General features: G+C 32.1%; 2 protein-coding genes across 2 annotated transcripts; one reads left to right on the plus strand and one right to left on the minus strand.

Annotated features, from left to right (window-relative positions):
- LOC133183753 (probable UDP-sugar transporter protein SLC35A4) lies at window positions 1-18,434 on the minus strand. The gene is made up of 10 exons (XM_061318661.1): window positions 18,323-18,434; window positions 13,135-13,219; window positions 12,749-12,854; window positions 11,402-11,566; window positions 8,364-8,422; window positions 7,374-7,436; window positions 6,173-6,314; window positions 3,633-3,729; window positions 2,602-2,669; window positions 1-2,438 (listed from the first exon to the last, which is right to left on the minus strand). The coding sequence occupies exons 2-10, from the start codon at window positions 13,179-13,181 to the stop codon at window positions 2,244-2,246; spliced, it is 942 nt and encodes a 313-aa protein (XP_061174645.1). The 5' UTR covers window positions 13,182-13,219; window positions 18,323-18,434; the 3' UTR covers window positions 1-2,243.
- Window positions 17,115-24,646, plus strand: LOC133182752 (small ribosomal subunit protein eS17-like). Its single transcript, XM_061317600.1, has 5 exons — window positions 17,115-17,126; window positions 19,043-19,194; window positions 23,323-23,428; window positions 24,362-24,430; window positions 24,545-24,646. The coding sequence occupies exons 1-5, from the start codon at window positions 17,115-17,117 to the stop codon at window positions 24,620-24,622; spliced, it is 417 nt and encodes a 138-aa protein (XP_061173584.1). The 3' UTR covers window positions 24,623-24,646.

The raw sequence follows: 24,646 nt of genomic DNA on the forward strand, positions 1-24,646 counted from the left end.
AAAAAGGTAAACAAATTATGAATTTGCTGGGCAATTCAATAACCATGAAAATTTAATCTCCTTATTATATATGGCACACAACAAAATGATTAAAAGGCATAATTTATCCACAAGGATAATATGGCTAAGATACAAAATAGTTCTCAAAATATTATATCTTACTTTAACTTCAATGGTTTTTATCACCTTTCAACATTTTTTGACATAACAAAGTTTACATGCTATTTAAAGTCATCCATTTAAATTTATTTGATAGAAAATTAATATATTTGATGATTCAGCAATTCTTAGCTTGAATTTCTGAATATGCAAATTTTGATCAACAATTTTACATGTCATTGCATTAATTATGCATACAGACTGAAGGCATGAACATTCCATTTTTATCTGTGGAACTGTAGCTCTCTGGAAAAGAAAAATCACAGACATACCAGAGTATGATATGTCTTTCTAAATTTTCTTTCCCAGAGAGCTACGGTTCTGAAGTCAACAATCCACATACAGTCAAACCTTGTTATCTCAAACCTGATGGGGCAGAGAAAAAACTTCTAGATATCTGAGGATTCGAGATATCAAGGGTAAAACACTTAAAGAATAAGTGCTTGGGACTTCCAGATCAGTTTGACATATCCATGGTATTCAAGATATCAGAGTTTAGGATAGCGCATCTTCGCTAGCCAAGGGCTTCTGATACGCTACTCTCCTCATAAGCCCTTGGCATACGGTGTTAAAAAAAGTTGGGATTTTTTTCTCAAGTTGTGATTGGAGTTGATCGACATCGTTCGACCAATCAGCAATTGTTTTTTGTAAATGATGATATTTGCGTTCGGGATATATCTTGACTCTTTAATATCGGTAATGTAAAATGCAAGTAAACAATGATCCGTAAGATAACATGCCATTCTATGAATAGCAATATGGTGTCATCCAATTTCTAAAGCAACGTGCAAAATATGTGATTAAGAATCTATACTGAATATGTAGATTTGCATTTTTACATGTTTAAATAACAAATTAACATAACTCAATACCTTCTTGTTAATTATTCTTTAAAAACAAAATTTTTTTAAATACGCTTTTTATTTCTGTCGATGACGCAATCTGTGCGTACCTGGTAAGAATCATGATCACGTGACAAAACAATCCCGTCCTTTGTCAGCACCGTATGCCAAGGGTTTATGAGGAGAGTAGCGTATCAGAAACCCATGGCTAGCGAAGATGAGGATAGCGAAGCTCAACTGTACTTTGCATCCAGTCATAGAATAATAAAATGTAACAAAAAATTACAAAACTTAACCTATTAAAATACCAATATTCTATACAGCCTTTGAGTCAATAGGTAATAATGTAATGTAGAAACCAACAAAGCCAAGAAAATTAAAATTCCTCTGGCATAATGACATATAAACTGAATATTTTCTATCATCAAAGCTTTGATATTCAAAAAAATATGATTTTTCTTCCTTATAAACTTTTCTCTCTCTCTCTCTAATATTTGTTTAGTTTGTTTAAAATAAAGTTATGATTTTAAAGCGCACATCTTAAGAAAATTTCCTCAAAGCTAGTATGAATATAATTAATTTTACACAAAACAATATCTGAAACCATTTAATAAAACTAAATGAAATTGTTGGAAGCGAGGAGGAAATTATGGTAAAACATGTGAATGTAAAAGATGTTTGGATCCCCTCAAAAACTGTGAAATTTATAAAATCTTATAAACATGTATCTTCATCAATTTTATTATCTATGCAGCATCCAATTTTTTTTTATTCCTAACTTTATCTTTCTATAAAGTTTTTTTGGGCAAATGTTTTGTCTATCAAATAAAACAAAAAAATAAAGAAAACAATGTTGTTTCTCTCAGCTGAAATTAATTGATCCATTCATTTTTTAATAAAAAAAAATTCAATTAAGTAAATTATTCTTCTTGTTAAAGAAAATTTGAACACACACACTTTGCACATAAAAATTGGCACATACCGGTACCTCAATTAAGTCTATACAAATCTACATAAATGCTGATAAACGCTGACTATTTTCAAAATAAAATAAAATAAAAAAAATCTATAAAAGACACAATATAACTCTGGCAAGTATGGAAAAAAACCCAAAACAACATGTTTGTGACTATTACGTAGGGTGTACAATGTCTAAATCAAAGCCATTTACACATCCATTTAAAAAAATTATATATACCAACATCTGTTAAATTTTGTAATACCATATATAATACACAAGAATCATTTGGCACCATGAAACAGATACAGAGATAACAATAATAATCCTAGTGATGTGAAAAAGAAAGAATTTAAGTGTAATCCAAAGACTAGCACAGATAGAATGGTTGTCACGCTCAGAGAGGAAGACACCACAAACAGGCGGGTAATGTTACTGGCATGTTTCAAGATGAAGGACATCGCTAGACCAACATATATCTACAAAATTATTCAAAGTATTTCTCAGATTAACCAAAAATTAACAAAGAATGTCACAAATACTTGTCTACAAATATTGATATACAAAATTTCTAGCTGTTTATTTGTATGTAATAAAAATATTGATAACTTACAAGTTTAAAAAAGAGTACATTATATTTACCTGGGTAATAACAATCATCCAAGTAGCCAATGAATAACCTCTGAATATGTGAAACTTCTTAGTGATGTCTGCAATGCAACAGTCAAATTCAGTGTTTACTGTAGAAGTACACTGTACTTTTTTCTGCATGGTATTAATTTACTCTGTGTATGAGGTCACAAATTTTCTCTGCAAATTTGTCCCTGTGTACTTAAAGCAATATGAGCTGCTACTTTGGTGTCAGAAATTTTTGTGTCAATATGTAATTATCGGAATTTTTTGTGTCAATATGTAGTTATCTATTTCAATGGCAGAAAAAAGAAGGTTTAAAAAATTTCTGTTGTTAATATTTGTGATGGAAGAACTATTTCATATAAGCTTTGATTGAAGCAAAATTGCATTATTGTCATCCTGTACAATATTGATTTCTTATATAACACTAAACATTCCATTGTACAAAAATATTTCTTCTGATCAAAAATAATACTTTATTTTAGACTAATTGATCATAAAGGTTTAAATTACATACAGATTTATCATAACACCACATTTTAACAGCAAAATAATCAAAAATGCAGCTCGTATTGCTTTTAAGTACATTTAAGGCGTATAGTGGCAATTAAGAAATCTGTGTAATTTTCTACCAGTGGATCGAACAAAAATTATGATTCTGCAGAAAAAACTACATTTATATGATATTCTAACAGGTAAAATTAATTGAATCCCTTTGTAAAAACTGTTGTGCATCCCTCCTCTTTCCCAAGTTCATTGAGTGGATGCATATAGAAATTTACTTGCATCTTCTGCCAGGTAATCCACTGAGGTGAAAGATTTTCAAAGTGCCATTAATTTGAGCATTAAAAGTTCAGAGACCAGGATTTAAATCAAAATAATTTAATCTACTTTCTATTAGAACAATATACATGTACATCATATCTATCAGAGAATGAATTCTATTTCATCTTCTTTACAAGAGAAAGAGGCCAGTTACTTATAATTCTAAATTTGTCAAGAAGTGTTCAGGTAGAATTTTATCATATTTAGTCATTTACCTTTTTCTTCATGAACTGTTTCTTCATAGATCCAAAAGGAAGTGTTAATGATAATTAACCAAGTGTACAGCATAATGTTTTGAAAGTGGAGGGACATCTAAAACAAATGCACAGTGTAATACAAATATTGCTTATTTTTGTATGAAAAATTAATTCAAAAATACATGTACTAAAAGTTCTTGCAAATGAAGTAAATGCATTCTTATATGACAGACCCCCCTCCCCTCCCCCCCCCCCCCCCCCACCCTTTAACACACACACACACACCTTTTTTTCCCTCAAAAACACACAAATAAGAGTAACATTTCCCTTCCCAACAAATGAAGAAGTGAAGGAGACCCTTTATTGTGGACCTAAACCTAATGCATCTGTTTTCAAGAATTCATAATCCAGAGTATGGTATACTAAGTGATTGCAGGTTGTCACTGAGAAAGTCTCTAACTATCTCATATAACACTTTGATTCAACTTTGATCTGCTATGATAGCCCAACTCTAGCCATACTTGGCCATCATTTGAGCTTTTGGCTTAGGTGAACTTGAGATTAACAAGCAAATTCAGATAATTGTGGTCCCTGGTTTTCGGGGTCTTATTGTTTGGGATGCAATTATTTATGGCATACTGTAACTGTATTGTCTGTCTGTCCTGTCCTGTCCTGTCTGTCCATCATACAAAAATATTAAAATTTTGGAATTAATAAAAGTTACAACAATGATAAAAGTTTCTGAAAACTGCATTAAACTTCAAGGTCATGAAGTCAAATATCATAAAACATTCTGAAAGGTCTTGTTTACAATTAATGTACATGTGAAACAAGATGTGTTTGTGAAACACTGATGCCCCCGTATGGTAACTTATAGCAAAGGTTAAACTTTCTCAAATGCAAATCAAATATGTTGGTCCAAAAGTAAGGTCTTGTCTCGAGGAATAAACCTGTGAAATATGAAAGCCCTAGCAGCAATCATTGAATAGATATGGAAAAGGTGAAAGTTTTTTCAAAAGTGTGTCAAACATCAAGGTCAAGGCCAAATGGTCAAAATTAAGGGTGCCCAAGGAAAGGCCTTCTCCCAAGAAATACTTAGGTGAAATATGAAAACCGAAGCACCAATCGTTCAAAAGTTATGACCAAGATTAAAGTTTTCCAAAAGTAGGTCAAACTCCAAGGTCAAAGGGTCAAAGTTGTTTGTATCCAAAGAAAGGTCTTGTCACAAGGAATACATATCTGAAGTATGAAAGCCCTAGCACAAACTGTTCAAAAGTTATGGCCAAGGATAAAGTTTTCCAAAAGTAAGTCAAACTCCAAGGTCAAGGTCAAAGGGTCAAAGTTGTTTGTATCCAAAGAAAGGTCTTGTCACAAGGAATACATATATGAAGTATGAAAGCCCTAGCACAAACTGTTCAAAAGTTATGGCCAAGGATAAAGTTTTCCAAAAGTAAGTCAAACTCCAAGGTCAAAAGGTCAAAGTTGTTGGTATCCAAAGAAAGGTCTTGTCACAAGGAATACATATGTGAAGTATGAAAGCCCTAGCACCAACCATTCAAAAGTTATGGCCAAGATCGAAGTTTTCCAAAAAGTAGGTCAAACTCCAAGGTCAAGGTCAAAGGGTCAAAGTTGTTGGTATCCAAAGAAAGGTCTTGTCACATGGAATACATTGAGGAGTATGAAAGCCCTAGCACTAACCATTCAAAAGTAATGGCCAAGGTTAAAGTTTGGTAAAATTTTGCTAAACTGGGTCAAACTCCAAGGTCAAGGTCAAAAGGTCAAATATGGTGGTACCCAAAGAAAGGCCCTGTCACAAGGAAAACACATGTGAAATATGAAAGCCATAGCTCCAACCAATCAAAAGTTATCGGCAAGGTTAATGTTTTTGCGGACAAACAGACAAATAAACAGACGGACGGACAGGGCAAAAACTATATACCAACGAATCTTCAATACGGGTCATAAAAATATGAAGGCTCTGTCTCTCCTGGTGCAAAAGTAACAGCAAAAGTTAAAACTTTGGAAAAGTAGGTCAAACTTCTAGATCAAGGTCATGAGGTCAAAAAATAATGCAGTTGTACTACTTTCTGAAAGGTGTTGTCACAGGTAATGTACAAGTAAAATATAAAAGCCCTTTCTTCACTGATTCTAAAGTTTTTATGTGTACCAATGTTAAAGTTTTTGAAAAGTAGTTAAAACTTCGTCATGAAGTCAAAAATCACAGGAAAGGTCTGGTCACAGGTAATGCACATGTGAAATATTAACACCCTATCTTCTCTCATTCAAGAGTTATGACCATTGTATATTTTTTAAAGTAGGTCAAACTCCAAGGTCAAGGTCACAATGTCAAAAATCATAGTATATTTGAAAAGGTCTTGCCATAGGTAATAAACATCTGAAATATGAAAACCCTATCTTTTCTCATTCAAAACTCGCTCGCTCTTGTGAAAGCTGGGACAATAAAGATTTTTAAGCTTATTTAAAGCGGATAATATCATCCTTTAAACATATGACAAATATTTTTTGTCATACTTGTGAATCCTAACTGAATAATTTACCTCTTTTTGCTTTTTAAGTATATACTCTGCATACACAGAAGCCATCCCTGACACGGTACATTGGACTCCAATCATGACAAGTCCTGTAATTGTGATGTATAGCTCAGAAAATTCCTTCCCTTTGGACACATAACTTCCATAGCTGTAAAAGAACACTTTATAGTAACGCAAAAAGCTGGGGGAAACAATTAAATTCAAGAATCTTTTGAATCTTGAAAAACACAGCAAGATTTGCAAAATTTTATTTTCTCTCTCCCTGTTAATGTAAAAAGCTGGATTATTAAAGTGTACATGAAATGAATCCCACAAAGAAAACTGACAAAGTAAGGACCTTGTACCAAGCTTTTTCCTCGGTACTACAGAGTTACTTTGGTGACAATGTTGTCTACATAACCAGTGAATCTTATCAAAAATTTGAATCCTAAATGGTTCCAATCCAGGGACACAGTTTTTACCCCTAAAATGTTGATTGACCTTGTCCCAGTGACCTTGAGTAGAGATTACAAGACATCCTCTTACACATTTCTTGGTTCCATATATCTTCCTCCTTCTGACAATGAAGCTGTTCAAATAAGCCGCAACAACCTCTGTTCCTTCGCCATTTTTTAAATATTGAGTTATGCTTCCAATGTTGCTGTTCTTGGTTGACACTTACAACTTTTATTCAAGTTTAAACTTCTCCATTTTTCATGCTCAAGTGTCCTTGACCTTGTATACATGACCTTTGACCATGACTGCCAAACACTGAGTCACTCTCAATTATATTCCACCTTCAAGTTTTGAAATCTTGGTAAAGTGCAATGTGGACATAATTTGAATTTCATTATATAAAATTTTCTACAAATACAGGATCCCAAAGTGTAAAGAGGATTTTAAAAAGACTTGTATTCTTTGTAAATAAATAAGATATACCATGGGGTCTCACCCTTTACTCATGGGTAATGAATTTCAGAATCCTTGTAAAAGGCTCAATTTCATAATTAAATTATATACATACCTTGACTATCAGTGACAGTTTAAAGAAAAGATATATTTCATACATATACATTTCCATATGTGACTTTGTCACAAGCTTGGGCCTAAATGACTTTTCTATAGTTCATAAATTTGCAATTTAATATGTGGCTTGTTTTTGAAAGAAAGATTATCAAGAGTGATTCAATAGATTACCTAATTCCACTGACACGGGAAAAAACACTACCTGTCAAGGAATCCTGCTGTTGTTAAAATTCCTATAGCAATCCACTGACGTAGAGACAGGGGCCTGTAAAATATGTTGTCAAGGTAATCCACTTACTTTCTCTTTGTTTCAACATTGTGTTGGATATATTAGCTTGTTTGTAAACTGGACATCTTACGATACTGTACTTATAACTTACTGAATTACATCTTGTTTTAGTGGAAAGTTATCTTTCATCTTTGCTAAATATTATACAAGTATTGCTGTTTTGAGGTCAATATAATGATTTAGCCACATGAAAAGTACAATATTTACTGAGCCTGAAGAGTAAGGTAAATACTGTACTAACTACTTTGAAAGTTGCTAAATTATTGTGACTAAAAAAAACAGCAATAATTGTTTTATTATATGATTCAATGAAAAAATGATACAAACTCGGTAAGCAAACCTTGCCACTTTTCTTGATTAATTACATTTGTTTAAGTCCTAGCTGAATGCAGTGAGAGAAGTAAGATAAAATAAATATATTCACTTATATTAATTTGGAAATTTTTCACTTTTTTTGAGTGATGTAGAAAAAAAATGTTATGTTCACCTAAAAAGTAGGGTGCAGCTGAAATAACTTTTCATAATCAATTGTATCAACTTGAAAGTTCGCAATCTATTTTTGGTCCAATATAGAAAAAACAAATGTTCACCTGGAAGGTAGGGTGCAGGTGAAAAACTTTTTATAAGTAATTGTATCAATCTGGAAGTTCTCAATCTATTTTTAGACCAATGTAGAAAAAAATAAATGTTATGTTCAATTATGTTCACCTGGAAGGTCTTGTGCAGGAGAACACAACTTATTACAATTTCTACAATATGATGGATCTCAGCCAATCAGAAAGCTAGGAATTACTCAATCATAATAAGATTTAATGTTAACTTTCCAAAATCTGGGGGTGAACTAAACAATTCAGAATTTATTCTGTGTGCAGTTTAAAATTTTAGCATTACAGGACCACATACCTTCTTAGGAAACTCCAATACAACAAAGCTGTTATGCCTATTTTAAGATTGCTTAGCACCTAAAATGACAAAGTAAATCAAAAATATATACTGGTAATTAATAATGAATCATATGAAAAATAAAATTACTGCACTGAAGTACAAGTTACTGAATTCAAGTAATAGTTTCAAAGAAACTAAACACACTACACTAACTGGATGGATTTCTTCTCATGATCACATAGCTTACAATTTGTTCATATAGATATCTATTGAATTATTTTCTGCATTAGAACCTATCGGTGCAAACTGAGTATGCAGTAAACCAAGAATGATATAATAAGTTGTAAGAGGTAGAATTGTTTCATAAACAAAACAGGAAACAGGCTATGGTGTATCATTTTACACCACATATTTTGAAAAGTTGATGTTTTGAACAATTTAAAATCCCAATTGCCTGAACATAATACTTGGCCTATTCATATTAATTGAGGAAGATATTGAGTCACTTACACTTTAATTGATCAGAGCTAGAGGCTACAACTTACACAACTTTGTCATTGCATGTTCATTAAAAAAAGTATAATTTTTTATAAAAAAATTTGGGTAGCTATATATTTTGATGTTGAGAGATGAATTTTAATATCTTTAAATATTCAACAAATTGATAACTTTTCATGTAGACATTGCTTCTTTTTATATGTAAGATTTAAAGATCAAAGAACAATGGGACACTCCAACAGTATATGATCAATTGTCTTTTCATTCCAATTATAGAAACTGCACACCTTACTGTCTTTCATTCATATTTTAAACAGAAATACATAAGTTATTAAGATATGATGATTAGTTTTGTACTTCTAGTACTCTAATGAAAGGTAACCAAAGATAGATTTTCACTGTATTCTCTCTCCTCTCTATTAGCAATCAACTTCAAATTATTTCTATAAATTTGCATTGTATGCTTTATTTTGCATCTGTAAATAAATAAAAAAAATATTTGTCAGTTATTTGAAGAAACTTTCATAATTCTTCAATGTTAATTTTTTCAATTTAAAAAATCAAACCAACTGATATGACAATAAGTTATCTCCAAAACAAAACTACAGGATATTAGTCATCTACATAAACTATACTCGGTGAAATCATGGTTAATAATTCCCATTATAAGTCACTATATACAACTTTGTTTTCCCGTTATATTTAAGTCACTGTATACAGCTTTGTTTTCACTTAAAGTTTATTTTGCAGTCTCCCATCATTTCAAAATTATGGTTTTCCATCCACCACTAATCAGCTTTATTTTCCCATATAAGTCACTGTATACAGCTTTGTTTTCCCATTACAAGTCACTGTATACAGCTTTGTTTTCACTTAAAGTTTATTTTGCAGTCTCCCATCATTTCAAAATTATGGTTTTCCATCCACCACTAATCATATATATATATATATATATATATATATATATATATATATATATATATATATATATATATATATATATATATATATATATATATATATATATATATATATCAAACTTCTTTCTCTGTAGCATTAAGTATTTTTCCTCCCACAAAGCAGAACTGCAGATGAGACAAAGCTGTATTCAGTATGTGTCGTTAAACAGATGATTGTCTTAAAAGTAATGTCTATAATGGTAAGAAATTATACTAAAAAAAACAAGCGCATATTGGTACTAAGTGAAACCTCAATAGTTACAGTCTTCTCTCAATATGTTGTCAATCCCCAAATTACCTCCATATAGTCACCCTCATCACAACTATCTATTGCAAACTTTTTAACACAAATTCAATGTTATGTGTATATGTATTTATTGTAAAATGTATCTACTGATCTACTGACAAATAAGTTGTAATTAAAAGGCTATCAAAAAGTTGACAAATTGAACACACCTGATGAAATGCAAGCATTAACAGTAACAGAGCTTGTGCTTTGTTTACAAAAACAGTTTACATTTCACCGGGTGTATTCAAATTGTTAAACTCTGCACACATCACTAAGCATGGACTGACTATACTGATGAGTTGGTTTTGCATTCTCAAATTTCTACTCTGAATTTTCTGGATAATAGTTTCAATATTTTTCATTACACAACAAAATTTCTACTTTTCTTAAGTATTAATTAAGGATAAAGTTTACTTTGTGAAAGTGCAAAGATGTGTCAATCAAAGGCGTCCCGAAATTTGTAGATTCAATAATTTCCAGATAAAATAAGTTTTTTTTTAATTATATTTCCATGTGAAATGCTATAGCAACATATAAGTCATCATATTATACAGAAAAATTGAGAAAATATTAACTTCAAATCTGTGTCTAGGCCCCTTTAAACACAATCTCTAACTAGATCGCAATATAAACATGTATATCAAGAAAAGACTGCATTTTACAAAGTTACTACCGGTAGATACAATCAGAGTTAGGATCTAATATGCCATGGAGCATGAAGAAGAAAGAAGTCTACATCCTTGTGAGTAAGTTAGAAAATGTGCAAACTTCTGGAAGTTTATTAATTTTCACCCACAGATAATAAATTTACCTAATCATTCAAACAGAAGCAATCATGCAGGATCTTCAGCTGAAAAGTTTGCACAATCCTGAAAGTGCCTGTATATTTAAGAGGCAAATTTGAAAATTTTTATGGTACAGAACACTTAATAAATCAATATATGACAAAAATTGCTTTAGAGTAATACTTCCTCAAACACATAAACTGTCTTTTCATTAGTACACATATTCTACACATTTATTCAACATTTTCAATCATCAAATTATATAAGAATCTTTAATACTGACAAACAATACAGTATTAAATGCAGATCTATTTTGCTATTAATGGTAGTTCACTGAAACACTATCAAGAAATTTTCTCAAGCTCTGTAATCTCCATCATCAAAACTGACCTACATTGCCCATTAAGCTTGAAAATTTATGCCCTTTTTTCAGTCACAGCATTCTGTGTCCTCTTTATTACGTGCATTGTTTTCATAAATAAAGGGAATATCTTACTTGGTATCACGTAAACATACAAGGTTTACCTGAAACGTGGTAGGATCCATATAAACCTGCATCATCATAGAGAGGTTGTTACTGACACTGTACAACAAGCCTGGGACTGAATATTGAAGGAAACAGAAAAATGTCACATCTTTTGGAAGGCTTCCCTTTGTCTGCCATAACAGCAGTATCCATGACACCAAGAACTATAAAGAACAAAAATCCACAAATACACAACTAATTCATTACCGTACAGTATATACATACTGTATTGAAATTTTTTGCCAAATATGTAACGAAAAATAAACCTTGCTCAATTCTAAAATCAATTATAGATGAATGCTTTGTTTCTTCAGAGCTGTTTGTTATTTGTTAAATAACCCCCCTCTAAAATTTGTCGCAAATGGAGTAAAAATAAAATGGTCCAAAAATGATGTTGTTTACACAGTATTTTCCACTTGTTGTGTAGTTTACTTATTTAGATGCAAAATAAGAGGTATCATTCTAAAATTCTTTTGCTTTCAAAAAAACCACATTAACATCTATGCAAAGTTTGTTAAGCAATTCAACCATTCTGGACAGAGTAAAAAGAGGTAAGATGATCCCAAAGAATTACCAGGTAGAAGCAAAAATTGGTACTAATACTGCAGTGAAAAATGAAATTCTGCTTTGTATGTAACAAATTACAATAACAAATATAATGCTTAGAGAAGAGGAAAAGAGGACAGAAGCATTCTGTTATACTGCATGGATTTCTATACATTACATGTATATGTAAAAACTAGGTTTGATCTTCACTGACCACACCGGCCATTATGCATTGTAATACAATTTACCTGAGGAAATGTTGTGTATAAGAAGAAATACTACCAAGAAAGAACAGGCTAACTCAGTAATGGGGGAATCAGACAGTGTTATATGGCATAAGAATGATAATTCTGAAAATGACATAAGAAGAGGTGTGAATAAAAAAAAGAATAAGAGCTAAATTTGTTGACCCACTATGAACCTTTACTGTTTGATATATAAAGTTTAGTAATACTTAGTTAAGTAAATAAAATTATTTTTATACCCAAAAACATGTGCTTACCTCAATTTGATGAGCAATAAATCTTGAATACCTTTTTTCGCAAATATGAGTATAAATGAATATGTGATGACTTAAATATTATCGTATGATGCAACTTAATTTCAATTGGACTTCCTGTACAAACAGAAGATTCATCATTTTCAAACTGAAGATTTTACAATATATACAGTTCAATTTTGATTTCTAATAGATAGACTTCAAACTCACACCATGTGATGCTGTATTTTCTTTCAACAAACTGTAATCAATTCAATCTTTGATCTTTAAATTTTGTACTGGGTTCTGTAAGCATACTTACTTTTCCTACTTCAATAATCAGTACAACAGATGAAGACTTGAATGGAACTTTTCCATTTACTTCACAAAGATGAACAAGGATGGAGTAGGTACCATACACAATAGTGCTAAAAATTCAGTATAACACAAATTAAGAATATTTTCCAAAAAATACTTCACAATAATGAATGCTTAAATAAAAATTTCAATAGGAATTTGAAGTTCCCTGCCATGGTCTGACCCCATTGGTAATGGTTCATGTATTTTAAAAAATCAAGTATCATATTATGTGCCCCAATAAATGTTCAGGGTGTTTGATGAAATTGTAAAAAAAAAAAATCCCAGGGACGTTATAGATCTACATGCTAACATGCTTTCAAATTCCCTCAGTAACATGTATTTACTTGCCTGGAACTCAGTAATACACCCCAGCCAATTGTTCCTAAAATCCCCATATTTGTCAGTTTTCAGGATCTACTTTCAATGTATAAATCTAAAACACAAAAAAACACTTATAACTAAATGATTGACATATACTTTTGAAATAAAACAATCACATCTTCATATGCCTTGTTTGAATCACAGCTGGAATCTATGTAACTATTCCAATTTATTAATGTTATAGTAATATTTATTAAAAATAAATGTTATAAGCTACAATGAATGAAAAGTATCTAACATCTTACCTTCCTGTTCCAGTTCAATAATTTAATTCTGATTGTAACGCACCATTTGATTGGATAAAAAATTTATTTATATCGTATAAATTGGGTTGCCTACGTCACAATGACTTGTGTCAGAGACGTATCGATCCGCCTTAAGTTACATTTAAATTTTGTACAATTTGAAGTCATTTTTTAAGAGAAAACATCTTTTTTTCTTAAACTAAATGAATGAAAATTAAATTATAAGGAATGAAATTAATAGCTACCCAATTTATATGGTATAAAGTGGGTTGGAACAGTTGACGCTTTATAAAGCGTAAACTGCCCCAACCCACTTTATACCGTATAAATTGGGTAGCTATTAAATTCATTCCTTAATTATTAAGGGGAGATTCAAGTTAGAAGTGAATAGAAACAAGATTGCTAATGGGTACAACAACTGCACTCACCTATAATACCCACACCATTAAACATGAATGAATAAAATTGAATGGCCACATTGTAAACTATCCAATATTAAAAAAGGCCCTTCTCTTTGTGAGGAATGCAAGGGATCAGAAACACTTTCCTTCAAAGATGTGGTCTTGACACAGTATATATTACCTTTTACCCATCAAAGTTATGTTAATAATGAAAGGGTGACTCTATTAGATAGACCACAGAAAATCACATATGTATAAATTGAAAGTTTTCTTTATGGTATTAATTTAAACAATAACTGATGCATGTGCAAAAATATGAATACTTTAAAACATATCCTAATTAAATATAATAATTACAGTGAGTGCAGTCTATGGCATAAAATGCCACTAGCACTGCAAGCTCTTATGATAACACCTGGGCGAAGAGAAAATTGTGCACATTGATCCAAATGAATTATTTTCCACAGTAAAATCTGGACCCCCAGTCCTTTGCAAATTGCATCTCACTTCAAACTACATTCTCTCTGTAACAAAAATAGTTCACCAAAAAATAAACTCACCTTGATTTAACATTTGTTTAATGGATATTGCAGATGATAGTATACTAAATATTCTTTGTTAAGAAATTGCACTTTTCAAACTTCGCTATGGAAATGTAACTAACATATGACATCATGTGACAACACAGGCTAGATCTTCCATTTTATGAAGTGGTGGATCTATGTTTAAAGTGAACAGGTTGAAACCAATCGCCCAAATAGGATAAAATAACCCGTTTGGGATATAATATCCCAAATGGAATATAAATTTACAGTGAAACCAGAAGTCTCTGATGAGACTGTAGCTCAACTGGTTTGTAATGAAAAAAAGAAAGAGAAAAGTAGCACTTGAACTTGAAACTATATATGCAACAGCAATTATAATACAATAATGATTCTTGGTTTAGTTTCTTTTCGTGCAGAGGCTAAAGATTTCTATTCCAGTCCAAAGAAATTATTAAGAAATGCCATATCAAGATTTATAGCAATCAGACTAAAACTGTAGGAGGAGTAGATTTTGGAAAGTATTTCATAGAAGTTCCTATTTTTAGTAATCAAAGTAAATGATCGCTTATCTAAATCAAAAACCGATAAACAGAGGTATGTATTTTAGTGTAGTCTACTTGTGCGCAAAAAGTAATATTGAAATCAGATCAAAACTGTAGGAGGGGTAGCATTTTGAAAAATTAATTACAGACGAACAGACAGACAGCTAGACAGACGGACTGACGTTACACCTTACTATCACATAATATTTATAGCCAAAAAAAGATGATTTTTTTTTGGCACTGTAAATCCATATTCCATTGGGGATAATATATCCAAAATGGGCTTTTATATCCCATTTTGGGGATTTGTCCCAACCTTGTGAATAGGTATTCAGTAATAGCTCTTCACTACAAGAGCATTTTAGAAACACCTGCGAAGAGTAAATTTGGTCTTTCTGCACATTGATCCAACAGAATTTTTTCCCACAGTAAACTCAGTACCTGCATTCCTCCATAAATTGTGAATGGTGCCCAAAAAATCTTTAACAATAACCAAACAAAAATTTACAAATAGAAAATAAATAACCTTGTATAAATAGATATTGCAGATCGATGGTAGATTCTGATGTTCATTAATTGCTAAAAAAATTGCACATTTCAGACTTTATAATGGAAATATGCATTGCGACTATCACTGCATGTGACATCACAGTCTAGACCTTCCAAATGTATCGCACGGTTTGAAGAGGTATATCCAAGTTAAAAATGAATAGGTATTAAACTATCCAATATTATACAATGCACTCACCCCAACGAGGCACCATCAATATAATACACAACCATCAGGGATTTATCAGTACCTTCTCGGGGCTGAAATTCTGCCCCATTCCCAATTGAAATTGAGTTCAATTTTTCCCAGTTTGGCAGTATTTTTTCCCAATTGGCGAACAATGCTTTATATTTAATCATCTTGGAAAAAACTCAGTAAAATTGTCAGATTGTCTGTAAATTGTCTTTTTTTATCTCATGTAGCAAAGCTACAGTCAAAATACGTTTAAAAAACAGTTAGTAAACATCACCGACTTTTAATCCGAATTTTCTCCATTTTTCTAAAAATGGTGATATTGTGTAATAATATTGATTTATTAAGTTATTTCCACCTATTAAATTGATTTACAAGTGAATGTTAAGAACTGTTGGCATATATTTCAGATAGCAAAATTTATTTTCATTGCATTTTTACATATTAAAAGGGAACTTTGAGAAAATGTGCACTATATAAGTATACTTTTTTGCAGGAGGTTTATAATTTCCAGAAACAGATTTTAATCACCTAAATTGTAATCTTGTACACACATGTACTACCCCAAGTTGTATAAATACTTTATACTCACTGAAGTCAAATTTAGTTTTATCAGTCTATTTACTCTATTATTGATTATTAAATTGATCTTGTATATGATGAAGTTGGATCAATTTATTTAATTGTCTGTTTGGTTGCCCAAAATAAGAGTTCAAGCTGAAATGTTAAATTAATTACACCTGAATACACATGACGTTAGCAAGATTTAAATTTTTTTTCCCAATTCCAGCAAATAGCCGATAATATTTTCCCAATGCCCTTTTTTCCGCAGTAGCCTCTAGAACCAAATGCAGGGCTTATTGCATCTTGTCTCAAACTATGTTCTCGCGTTAACAACAAAAGTTCACAAATTAACTCATCCTGATTTAAAGAATATTGCAGATAAATAGCAGATTAAACATTCATAATTTAAAATAAGCATTGTTCAGGCTTCAGTTTGGTAATGCAACTTACATACTACGTCATTGACGTACCAAATGTCATGCTAGGATAGAAGAGACAGATCTGAATTAAAACTGAATAGCTATCTGCGCTCGCCCAGATGGTCGCACCGTCAACAATTTACGTATTATATTAGACATCCTAATTAACATGCATGTTATTATCATCATCAGATAACCTTGCAGTTATTCAATGTTTAATTTTATTATCATTATCATAATATTCTGACGGTGGGATCGTTAGGGCGAGCGCAGATATATTCAGTTTTAATTTAGATCGGGCTCTTTAAACTGCAGGTGACATTTAGTACGTCTAGACTCTGACCTCAAATGACGTCGCTTGTATAGTTGCATTACCAAAACAAAGTCTGAACAGTGCTAATTTTAATAAAGAAGGTTTAATCTACTATTTATCTGCTATGTATCCATAAAATCAAGGTGAGTTTATATTTTCTTGGAACTTTTTGCATTATGGGACCACAGGTTACTGCTGAAAATGTGCAAAGTCCGAATTTTCTCTTCACCCAGGCGTTGTTTTAAGGGGAAGAAGGACCTTTAGCTGAAAAAATACTTGTCATTCAATTTTTTTTATATTTTGTATATTTCTAATTAAGTATGTCCCACATATCTTAAAGCAGTTATATCATTAGGTTTCTTACCTTATTTTAGAGATATCGATTGACAAATACTATGCCCTACGGTATCAAAGTGGAGTTTTAATTCTCCACGTTTCCGGGCTCTTTACTCTGTCCATAATGGGATTTTTAAAGCATATATAAAAAATATGTAAGTGAACATGTATCTTTTAAAATATTTTAGAGTTTGAATAGGGTTTAAAATTCGAAAAAGAAAGTTTCTTCTATCACACTGCATCTGGATAGGGAAAATTACGAACTTTTTAAGACAACTTAAACAACAAAAAAAACGCAATTTCCAAAAAATTCTATCATTTAATATTTTTAAATTTACGTTGAAATGCAAGTCCTTCTAATTATTGATCAACTGTAAAAATTTCGAATGGTGAAGCCGACTTCAATATTGCACAGGGCATCGTTAAAGAGGACATAAGCAGAACAAAAACATGTCATGTTTACATTTCTCGAGTACGGGAAAAACCATCTATGACGTCACACGTAACCTAAATAAGCGAAATAAGATATACCTACGTAAGATTCCGTCATCAGCCATGCAAAAATAATTTTTGTGTTCCCCGTTTCTCAAAATATTTCATCATATACTGATTATGACCTGTTTTTGCATAATAATACAGCCTCTGTATTCACTGAGTATGATCTTGCCGTACTAACAGATCGTGTATGACGTCACCGACGAATTGGACACGCAGTTTAGGGAAACAGAGGAGTGGATCAACCTTTTTCATAATTTGTTAATGTTTGCAAGAATGTTAAACTTTTCATTTTTTTTAATATTAGATGGTAATTAAAGAAAAAAAATGTCAAAAAATTATACAAGAACTGATGCTTTACACGTTTTGCCCTTATATAAACGGAGACTATGACGTAGTTAAACAGAGTCATGTGACCATGTGTCCTTCATCCCCTTAAGAGCTCGCAGTGACGAGCGGCGCGAAGCTGCACTCGCTGTTACCTTGCAGTAGCTAAATTTTGGATGCAGAGTTTGATTGTACTTTAACTCACTGCTCTGGATTTGCAACTTACACGTAATTGATAACTGCTGAGATTCAATAATCATTGGCAATTTAAGGAATATGCATTCATATCTGGTCTTCTTTTTTCTTAAAAAGACTTGTATAAATTTAGAAGAAAGGGAAAGTCCTTCTCGCTGCATTCAATGTAAAATTGTTTCTTCAATGCCTGTCAACCATTGGTCGTTGTGTAAAGCGCAAGACCGACTAGGAAATTTAAATTGCTATGCAAAAAAATGATCTAGATTAGAAAACTTATTTCCGGTATAATAAAACAGAATAATTTTTTTTCTTTCATATGTTAAAACCAATGATTTATTTATTGAAATAGTTAATGTTTCATTCAAATTATAACCCCAAATCATAATCTATATTTTAGAATTGGGAATATTTTCCGGGTTTTCGTTTTGTTATCGTTTTGTTTTCATTGAACTTCCTTTTCCGTTCATAAATCAAGATGGTGAGATATACATGCTTAACACGTTAAAATCAGTGCCATCCCACCGCTATCTACCTACGAAATGAAATAAAATTATAACATATGTGTTCTTTAATTCTTGCTGAATAACTGTACACATTATGAAAGCAACTGTAGACATGTAACATAGTTTAAAATCGCAACAAATGTATTGTTGACATTTCTATGAAAGTCCCAAGTTTCAATTCTGTACACAAAAGCATTGATAGAAAAGTACTTCTTCACATATATTATGTTGTATTAATGTGTTTATAGGCTCGTGTAAGAACGAAGACCGTCAAGAAAGCAGCTCGTGTAATAATTGAGAAATATTACACGAAGCTCACTTTGGACTTCCATACCAACAAACGAGTATGCGAAGAAATTGCTATCCTGCCCAGCAAGAAATTGAGAAATAAAGTTGCAGGGTAAGAACTTTTTTACTCCAGCCCTAGAGGGACTTCTAGGACTCGAGTTATCAAAAAGATCCTAGGTCATCGATTTACTCAGTTTTAAAGCTCGAAAATATATTCATTAGTAAGTTTTCTTACATTGTTTAAAAAAGAAAACAATTTCCCTTCAAAAACAAATTCAAACTCAAATTGTACAAAATTTAAATGCAGCATCAGGTGGATTGATATGTTTTTGATGTCAGTCATATTGTGATGGAGGCAACACAGGTTACCCAGAGTTTCCTAAAACCAAATATTTCTATCAGTCCTTCGGACTGATGACTTAATGTATTCTACCAGTCCAAAGCAAATTCTATCAGTCCGAATAAATTATGATGTAATTCGAAAGAATATGACATTTTTAAGGACTGGTCTGTTTCACCTGAAAGAATAGTTTAAATTGCTGTAGAACGTCAAAATTGACCTTGAAAGTACAAAGATTGAGTGTGTAAATAGTTCTGCGGATCGTAACAACAACGATTGTGAGGCATTGGAATAGATCAGAGTACAATTAATTAGAATAATCTTAACTGAGTCTCGAGACAAGCCAAAATCACGGTTAAAATATGTCACACATATCGATAGAGGCAATAGGAAACCTGCTGCAAAACAAGTTTGAAGAATACAAAAGAAGTTGCACTGAAAATAACTACTGAAGTACTGATAACAAATCTTTTTGAGCCTGCATATATGTCTTTTATCCTTAAAAAATAATCCGTATAAGGACAAAAATTCAACTTATTTTCTCAATGTTTTTTTTCTCGATTTGAATTTACATGCCATGTTGACATTCGGAACTCTTTAGATTATTTGTAGTAGTGTAGATTAGAATTATCTGCCCATTTATTTTGCTACATTGCCAGAAGGTAACTCGCTAAAGGCTTTTGAGATTACAAAAAAAAGACAAAACTTTACAGGTACAACAAAAACTTTTTAAAAAAAAACAACAAAAAACAATGGATTGTTAATGCAGAAAATGATCAGTCATACGGACCAGTGATATAGCGAATTGCATCAGAAATTTCAATTTTCTATTGGTTTTGCCGGTAGGACCGATGGTTTTCGGAAACTCTGGGTACTGTAAAATCCCTTTTAACCGCCACGGGTGCTTAGAAAATTGCTTAAAGAGGGCGGTTATTTTGGTATTCTTGATATAATATTTAATGTCATATTATTGCTTCAAGAAATCTTTTGAAAAAAATTAAACTCAGAGAACCACTAAATATTTGTCGTACTTTCCTTTACCATAAGATAATCCACCCAAATTATGCTCAATGATTTATTTTTCCACCAAAAAAAAAATTAGAGAATACAAATGGAGAACATTCAGAAATACGTAATGATTAGGTTGTTCTAAAAATCTCACTTTCAGGAATACTTTACATACGAATTACCCAATAACGAAGTTTCATTTTCACTTTCTTCAAATTATGGCGGACATTCTATACAATTCTAGATATTTGTAATCATAGTACAGGGTGTTTCGTAATATATCTTTCATTTTTAATGTCTTAGCAAAAATGTGTGACAACGTTATAAAAAATCAAGAAGCAACTTTCTCTAGCGGTCGAAATAGGATGAGATCATTTTGATCATATGTGAGTTTTGACATTTGGAAATTCAACGTAAAAAATGATGCAATTTAGAAATTTCGCTAATTTTCATTAAAGTTTGAGATTTCAGTGTTTAATATTTTAGTTGTTAATTGTACATAATGAACCTAATGGATACCTGGATCAAATTGATGAAAACATTTGTCTGTATCGTTTTCTTGTGTTTGTCAAATTTTAGATTCAAAATGTAACATATATTATGAAACACCCTGTATATTTAGCATGTTAAGCAGAAGTAGTAAAAGAAACTGCTCAACAGGTAATGAGGTCTATGATTCTTAACATTAATGTAAAAGTGTAAAGGTGATCAGACTCAATAACAGCATCTGCTCCACTTGCTTGTGTTTGGAAAATAAATCTGCATCTACCACATTCTGTGCAGGAAACGTTTCAAAACAATGTTCCTTATCATTAAACTCCTCACACCTTGCAAATGATTCCAAATAAACAATTTTTAAACTTTTTTTTCTTCAAATTTTGCTTCAATATGCTCTGAAGAAAGTATAAATTGTGAAAATATCCATATTATTTAACATATAAGTGTACAAAACTGTAGTTTTGATGTATTATATAATTATTATATTTCAGAATTAAAAATGTAGAAATCAAAGTAGTTTACATTTAATAAACATCATTTGTTGAGCAGAAGGAATAGTCTCTACCACATAAGCCTGCAAGATTGGATTTGATCCATCCCACTCATTGAAAATTTCTAGGGTTTATATGATGGACTAATGTCCCATAAATCTGATATACAAAAGAAGTAATGATTTCTATGTTTATCAAGTTGAGACTGTTGCTAGTTGAATCCTGTCTTGAAAATTGTAATTCAGTATGTTTGTTGAATACATTTCATTACTAGAAGTGTTTAGCTCACCTGAGCCGAAGGCTCAAGTGAGCTTTTCTGATCACATTTTGTCTGTAGTCCATCTGTCTAGCTGTCCGTCTGTCTGTCCGTCTGTAAACTTTTCACATTTTCGACATCTTCTCAAGAACCACTGGGCCAATTTCAACCAAACTTGCCACAAAGTATCCTTGGGTAAAGGAGATTCAAGTTTGTTCAAATGAAGGGCAACACCTTCTTCCAAGGGGAGATAATTAAGAATTTGTGAAAAATTAATGGCATCATTAAAAAATCTTCTTCTCAAGAACCACTGTGCTTGAAAACATGAAACTTATGTGGAAGCATCCTCAGGTAGTGTAGATTCAAGTTTGTTCAAATCATGACCCCCGGGGGTAGGGTGGGGCCGCAATGGGCAATCAAAGTTTTACATAGGAAATATACAGGAAAAATCTTTAAAAATCTTCTTCTCAAGAACAGCAAAGCCATGATTGGTCATATTTATATGGTAGCATCCTCAGGTAGTGTAGATTCAAGTTTCTTCAAATCATGACCCCCGGGGGTCAGGTGGGGCCACAATGGGCGATCAAAGTTTTACATAGGAATATATGGGAAAATCTTCAAAAATCTTCTTCTAAGAACAGCAAAGCCAAGATTGGTCATATTTACTTGGAAGGATCCTCAGGTAGTGTAGATTCAATTTTGTTCAAATCATGACCCCCGGGGGTCGGGTGGGGCCACAACGGGCGATCAAAGTTTTACATAGGAATATATAGGAAAAATCTTTAAAAATCTTCTTCTCTAGAACAGCAAAGCCATAATTGGTCATATTTACATGGAAGCATCCTCAGGTAGTGTAGATTCAAGTTTGTTCAAATCATGACCCCCGGGGGTCGGGTGGGGCCACAATGGGCGATCAAAGTTTTACATAGGAATATATAGGAAAAAATCTTTAAAAATCTTCTTCTCAAGAACAGCAAAGCCATGATTGGTCACATTTACATGGAAGCATCCTCAGATAGTGTACATTCAAATTTGTTCAAATCATGACCCCCGGGGGTCAGGTGGGTCCACAATGGGCGATCAAAGTTTTACATAGGAACACATAGTAAAAATCTTAAAAAAAACTATTTGTTAAGAATAGCAGAGCCATGATTGGTCATATTTATATGGTAGCATCCTCAGATAGTGTACATTCAAGTTTGTTCAAACATGACCCCTGGGGGTTGGGTGGGGCCACAATGGGTGATCTAAGTTTTACATAGGAATACATAGGTTAAATCTTTAAAAATCTTCTACTCAAGAACAGCAAAGCCATGATTGGTCATATTTAAATGGAAGCATCCTCAGATAATGTAGATTCAAGTTTGTTCAATTCATGACACCCCCCCCCCCCCCAACCACTTTTATATTTAAACTTTTCAACCTTTCAAGATTGAAGTGATTTCTGCTTTTTCCTAGCCATAGTGCTCAGGTGAGCGATGTGGCCCCTGGGCCTCTTGTTTACATATGTTGAGATGATAAAACCATCCTAATTATTATCACCACTCACATTTGACATCTAAAGCAAGCTTATTAAAAATGAACACTTCAACAAATGTGAGTGAGAATGTTTGCTTGTAATAAATTGGTATATCTTTGGCCTTATAGGTTTGTCACACACTTGATGAAGCGTATCCAGAGAGGTCCAGTAAGGGGTATCTCCATCAAACTGCAGGAGGAGGAACGTGAGCGCAGAGACAACTACGTCCCTGAGGTAAACCAGATTTGATAATAAAACATTAAATTATTGAGTGCAGTTTACTGTTGAAGCTCTTAATTTGCTTGCTGAAGAATTTTAATGCAGTGGTAGTTTTATGCAGTTAGAGTGATCTGCCCTTAAATTTAAGTTAAAATAAATGGGAATCTTCAGCGATTGAAACAATATAAATAAAAATAAATATATTAGACCAAGATAAAGTAAATGAATACATTTTAATATGTGCATGTATTTTCCCAATATACCGGTAAGTAAATAACCGTGATTTCTGTTCACTAATACTTCGTCTTTTTCCTGGGGAAATGTGGTAGGTAATCCATGTTGAATAGGCTATATAAACTCAATATGAACACCTTTATATAATATAATTTTCTCAAGTCCAAAAATCATTTTTCAATACTTAGTCCTTTGTACAGTGTTCGAAAGGAGTTTTAAATATGCATTGACATATTCTCTTGGTATGAAATTGGGGATCAAAAACTGCAAAAAATTGCTTCATGAAGTGCTTGTTTCAACCTCAGTTTGATTGGAGCTTGCAATGAGGACTCTCAATTTTCTGGGTCGTCTATAAGCTCCATTTCTAATTAAATAAAAGGTACCTTTTTGCCCAACTGAATATGTTCATTATCCAAAAAGTCATTACTCCCCTCAATATAGGAATATTTATTTGGATATATAATTGCTAAAATTGCTTCTAATGTTCCTGTATATTGCAAAATGAAAATTTATTTGAAAACATTTGAAAACAAACACAAGAAACTTAAAATGTGACAAATTTTAATCTATAATGATTTTCCCAAAAGGTTTCTAATTTTCCTAATTTAAATGGTCCTGGCCCCAGACCCAAAAAGTGGTGTAAGAGCCCTGCCAATAAGGCATTATGTATAACATATTTATTTTACTGGAGTAGTCACTTAATTTTCATTGTAGATCTCCTACATTGATCAACATGACATTATTGAAGTTGATCCTGACACTAAGGAAATGTTGAAAGCTTTGGTAAGTATTTAGTCATCATGAAATGCCTGAAATATCTACAGATAGAAATCCATATTGATATTTTATAGAACTTTGTAACAGAGACAACTGGACTGGTTTGTTTTGTTTTTTTAGGATTTTGGAAATCTTCAAGGTCTACAGGTCACACAACCCATCACAGCTGTACAAGGCTACAGACAGCCAAGAATGTAAAATAACATTAAATATCAAGCCCCA

The sequence above is a fragment of the Saccostrea echinata genome, unplaced genomic scaffold (genome assembly GCF_033153115.1).
Source record: "Saccostrea echinata isolate AGI-Se365-2 ecotype Australia unplaced genomic scaffold, CSIRO_AGI_Sech_v1 ptg000009l, whole genome shotgun sequence".
Lineage (NCBI taxonomy): Eukaryota > Metazoa > Mollusca > Bivalvia > Ostreida > Ostreidae > Saccostrea > Saccostrea echinata.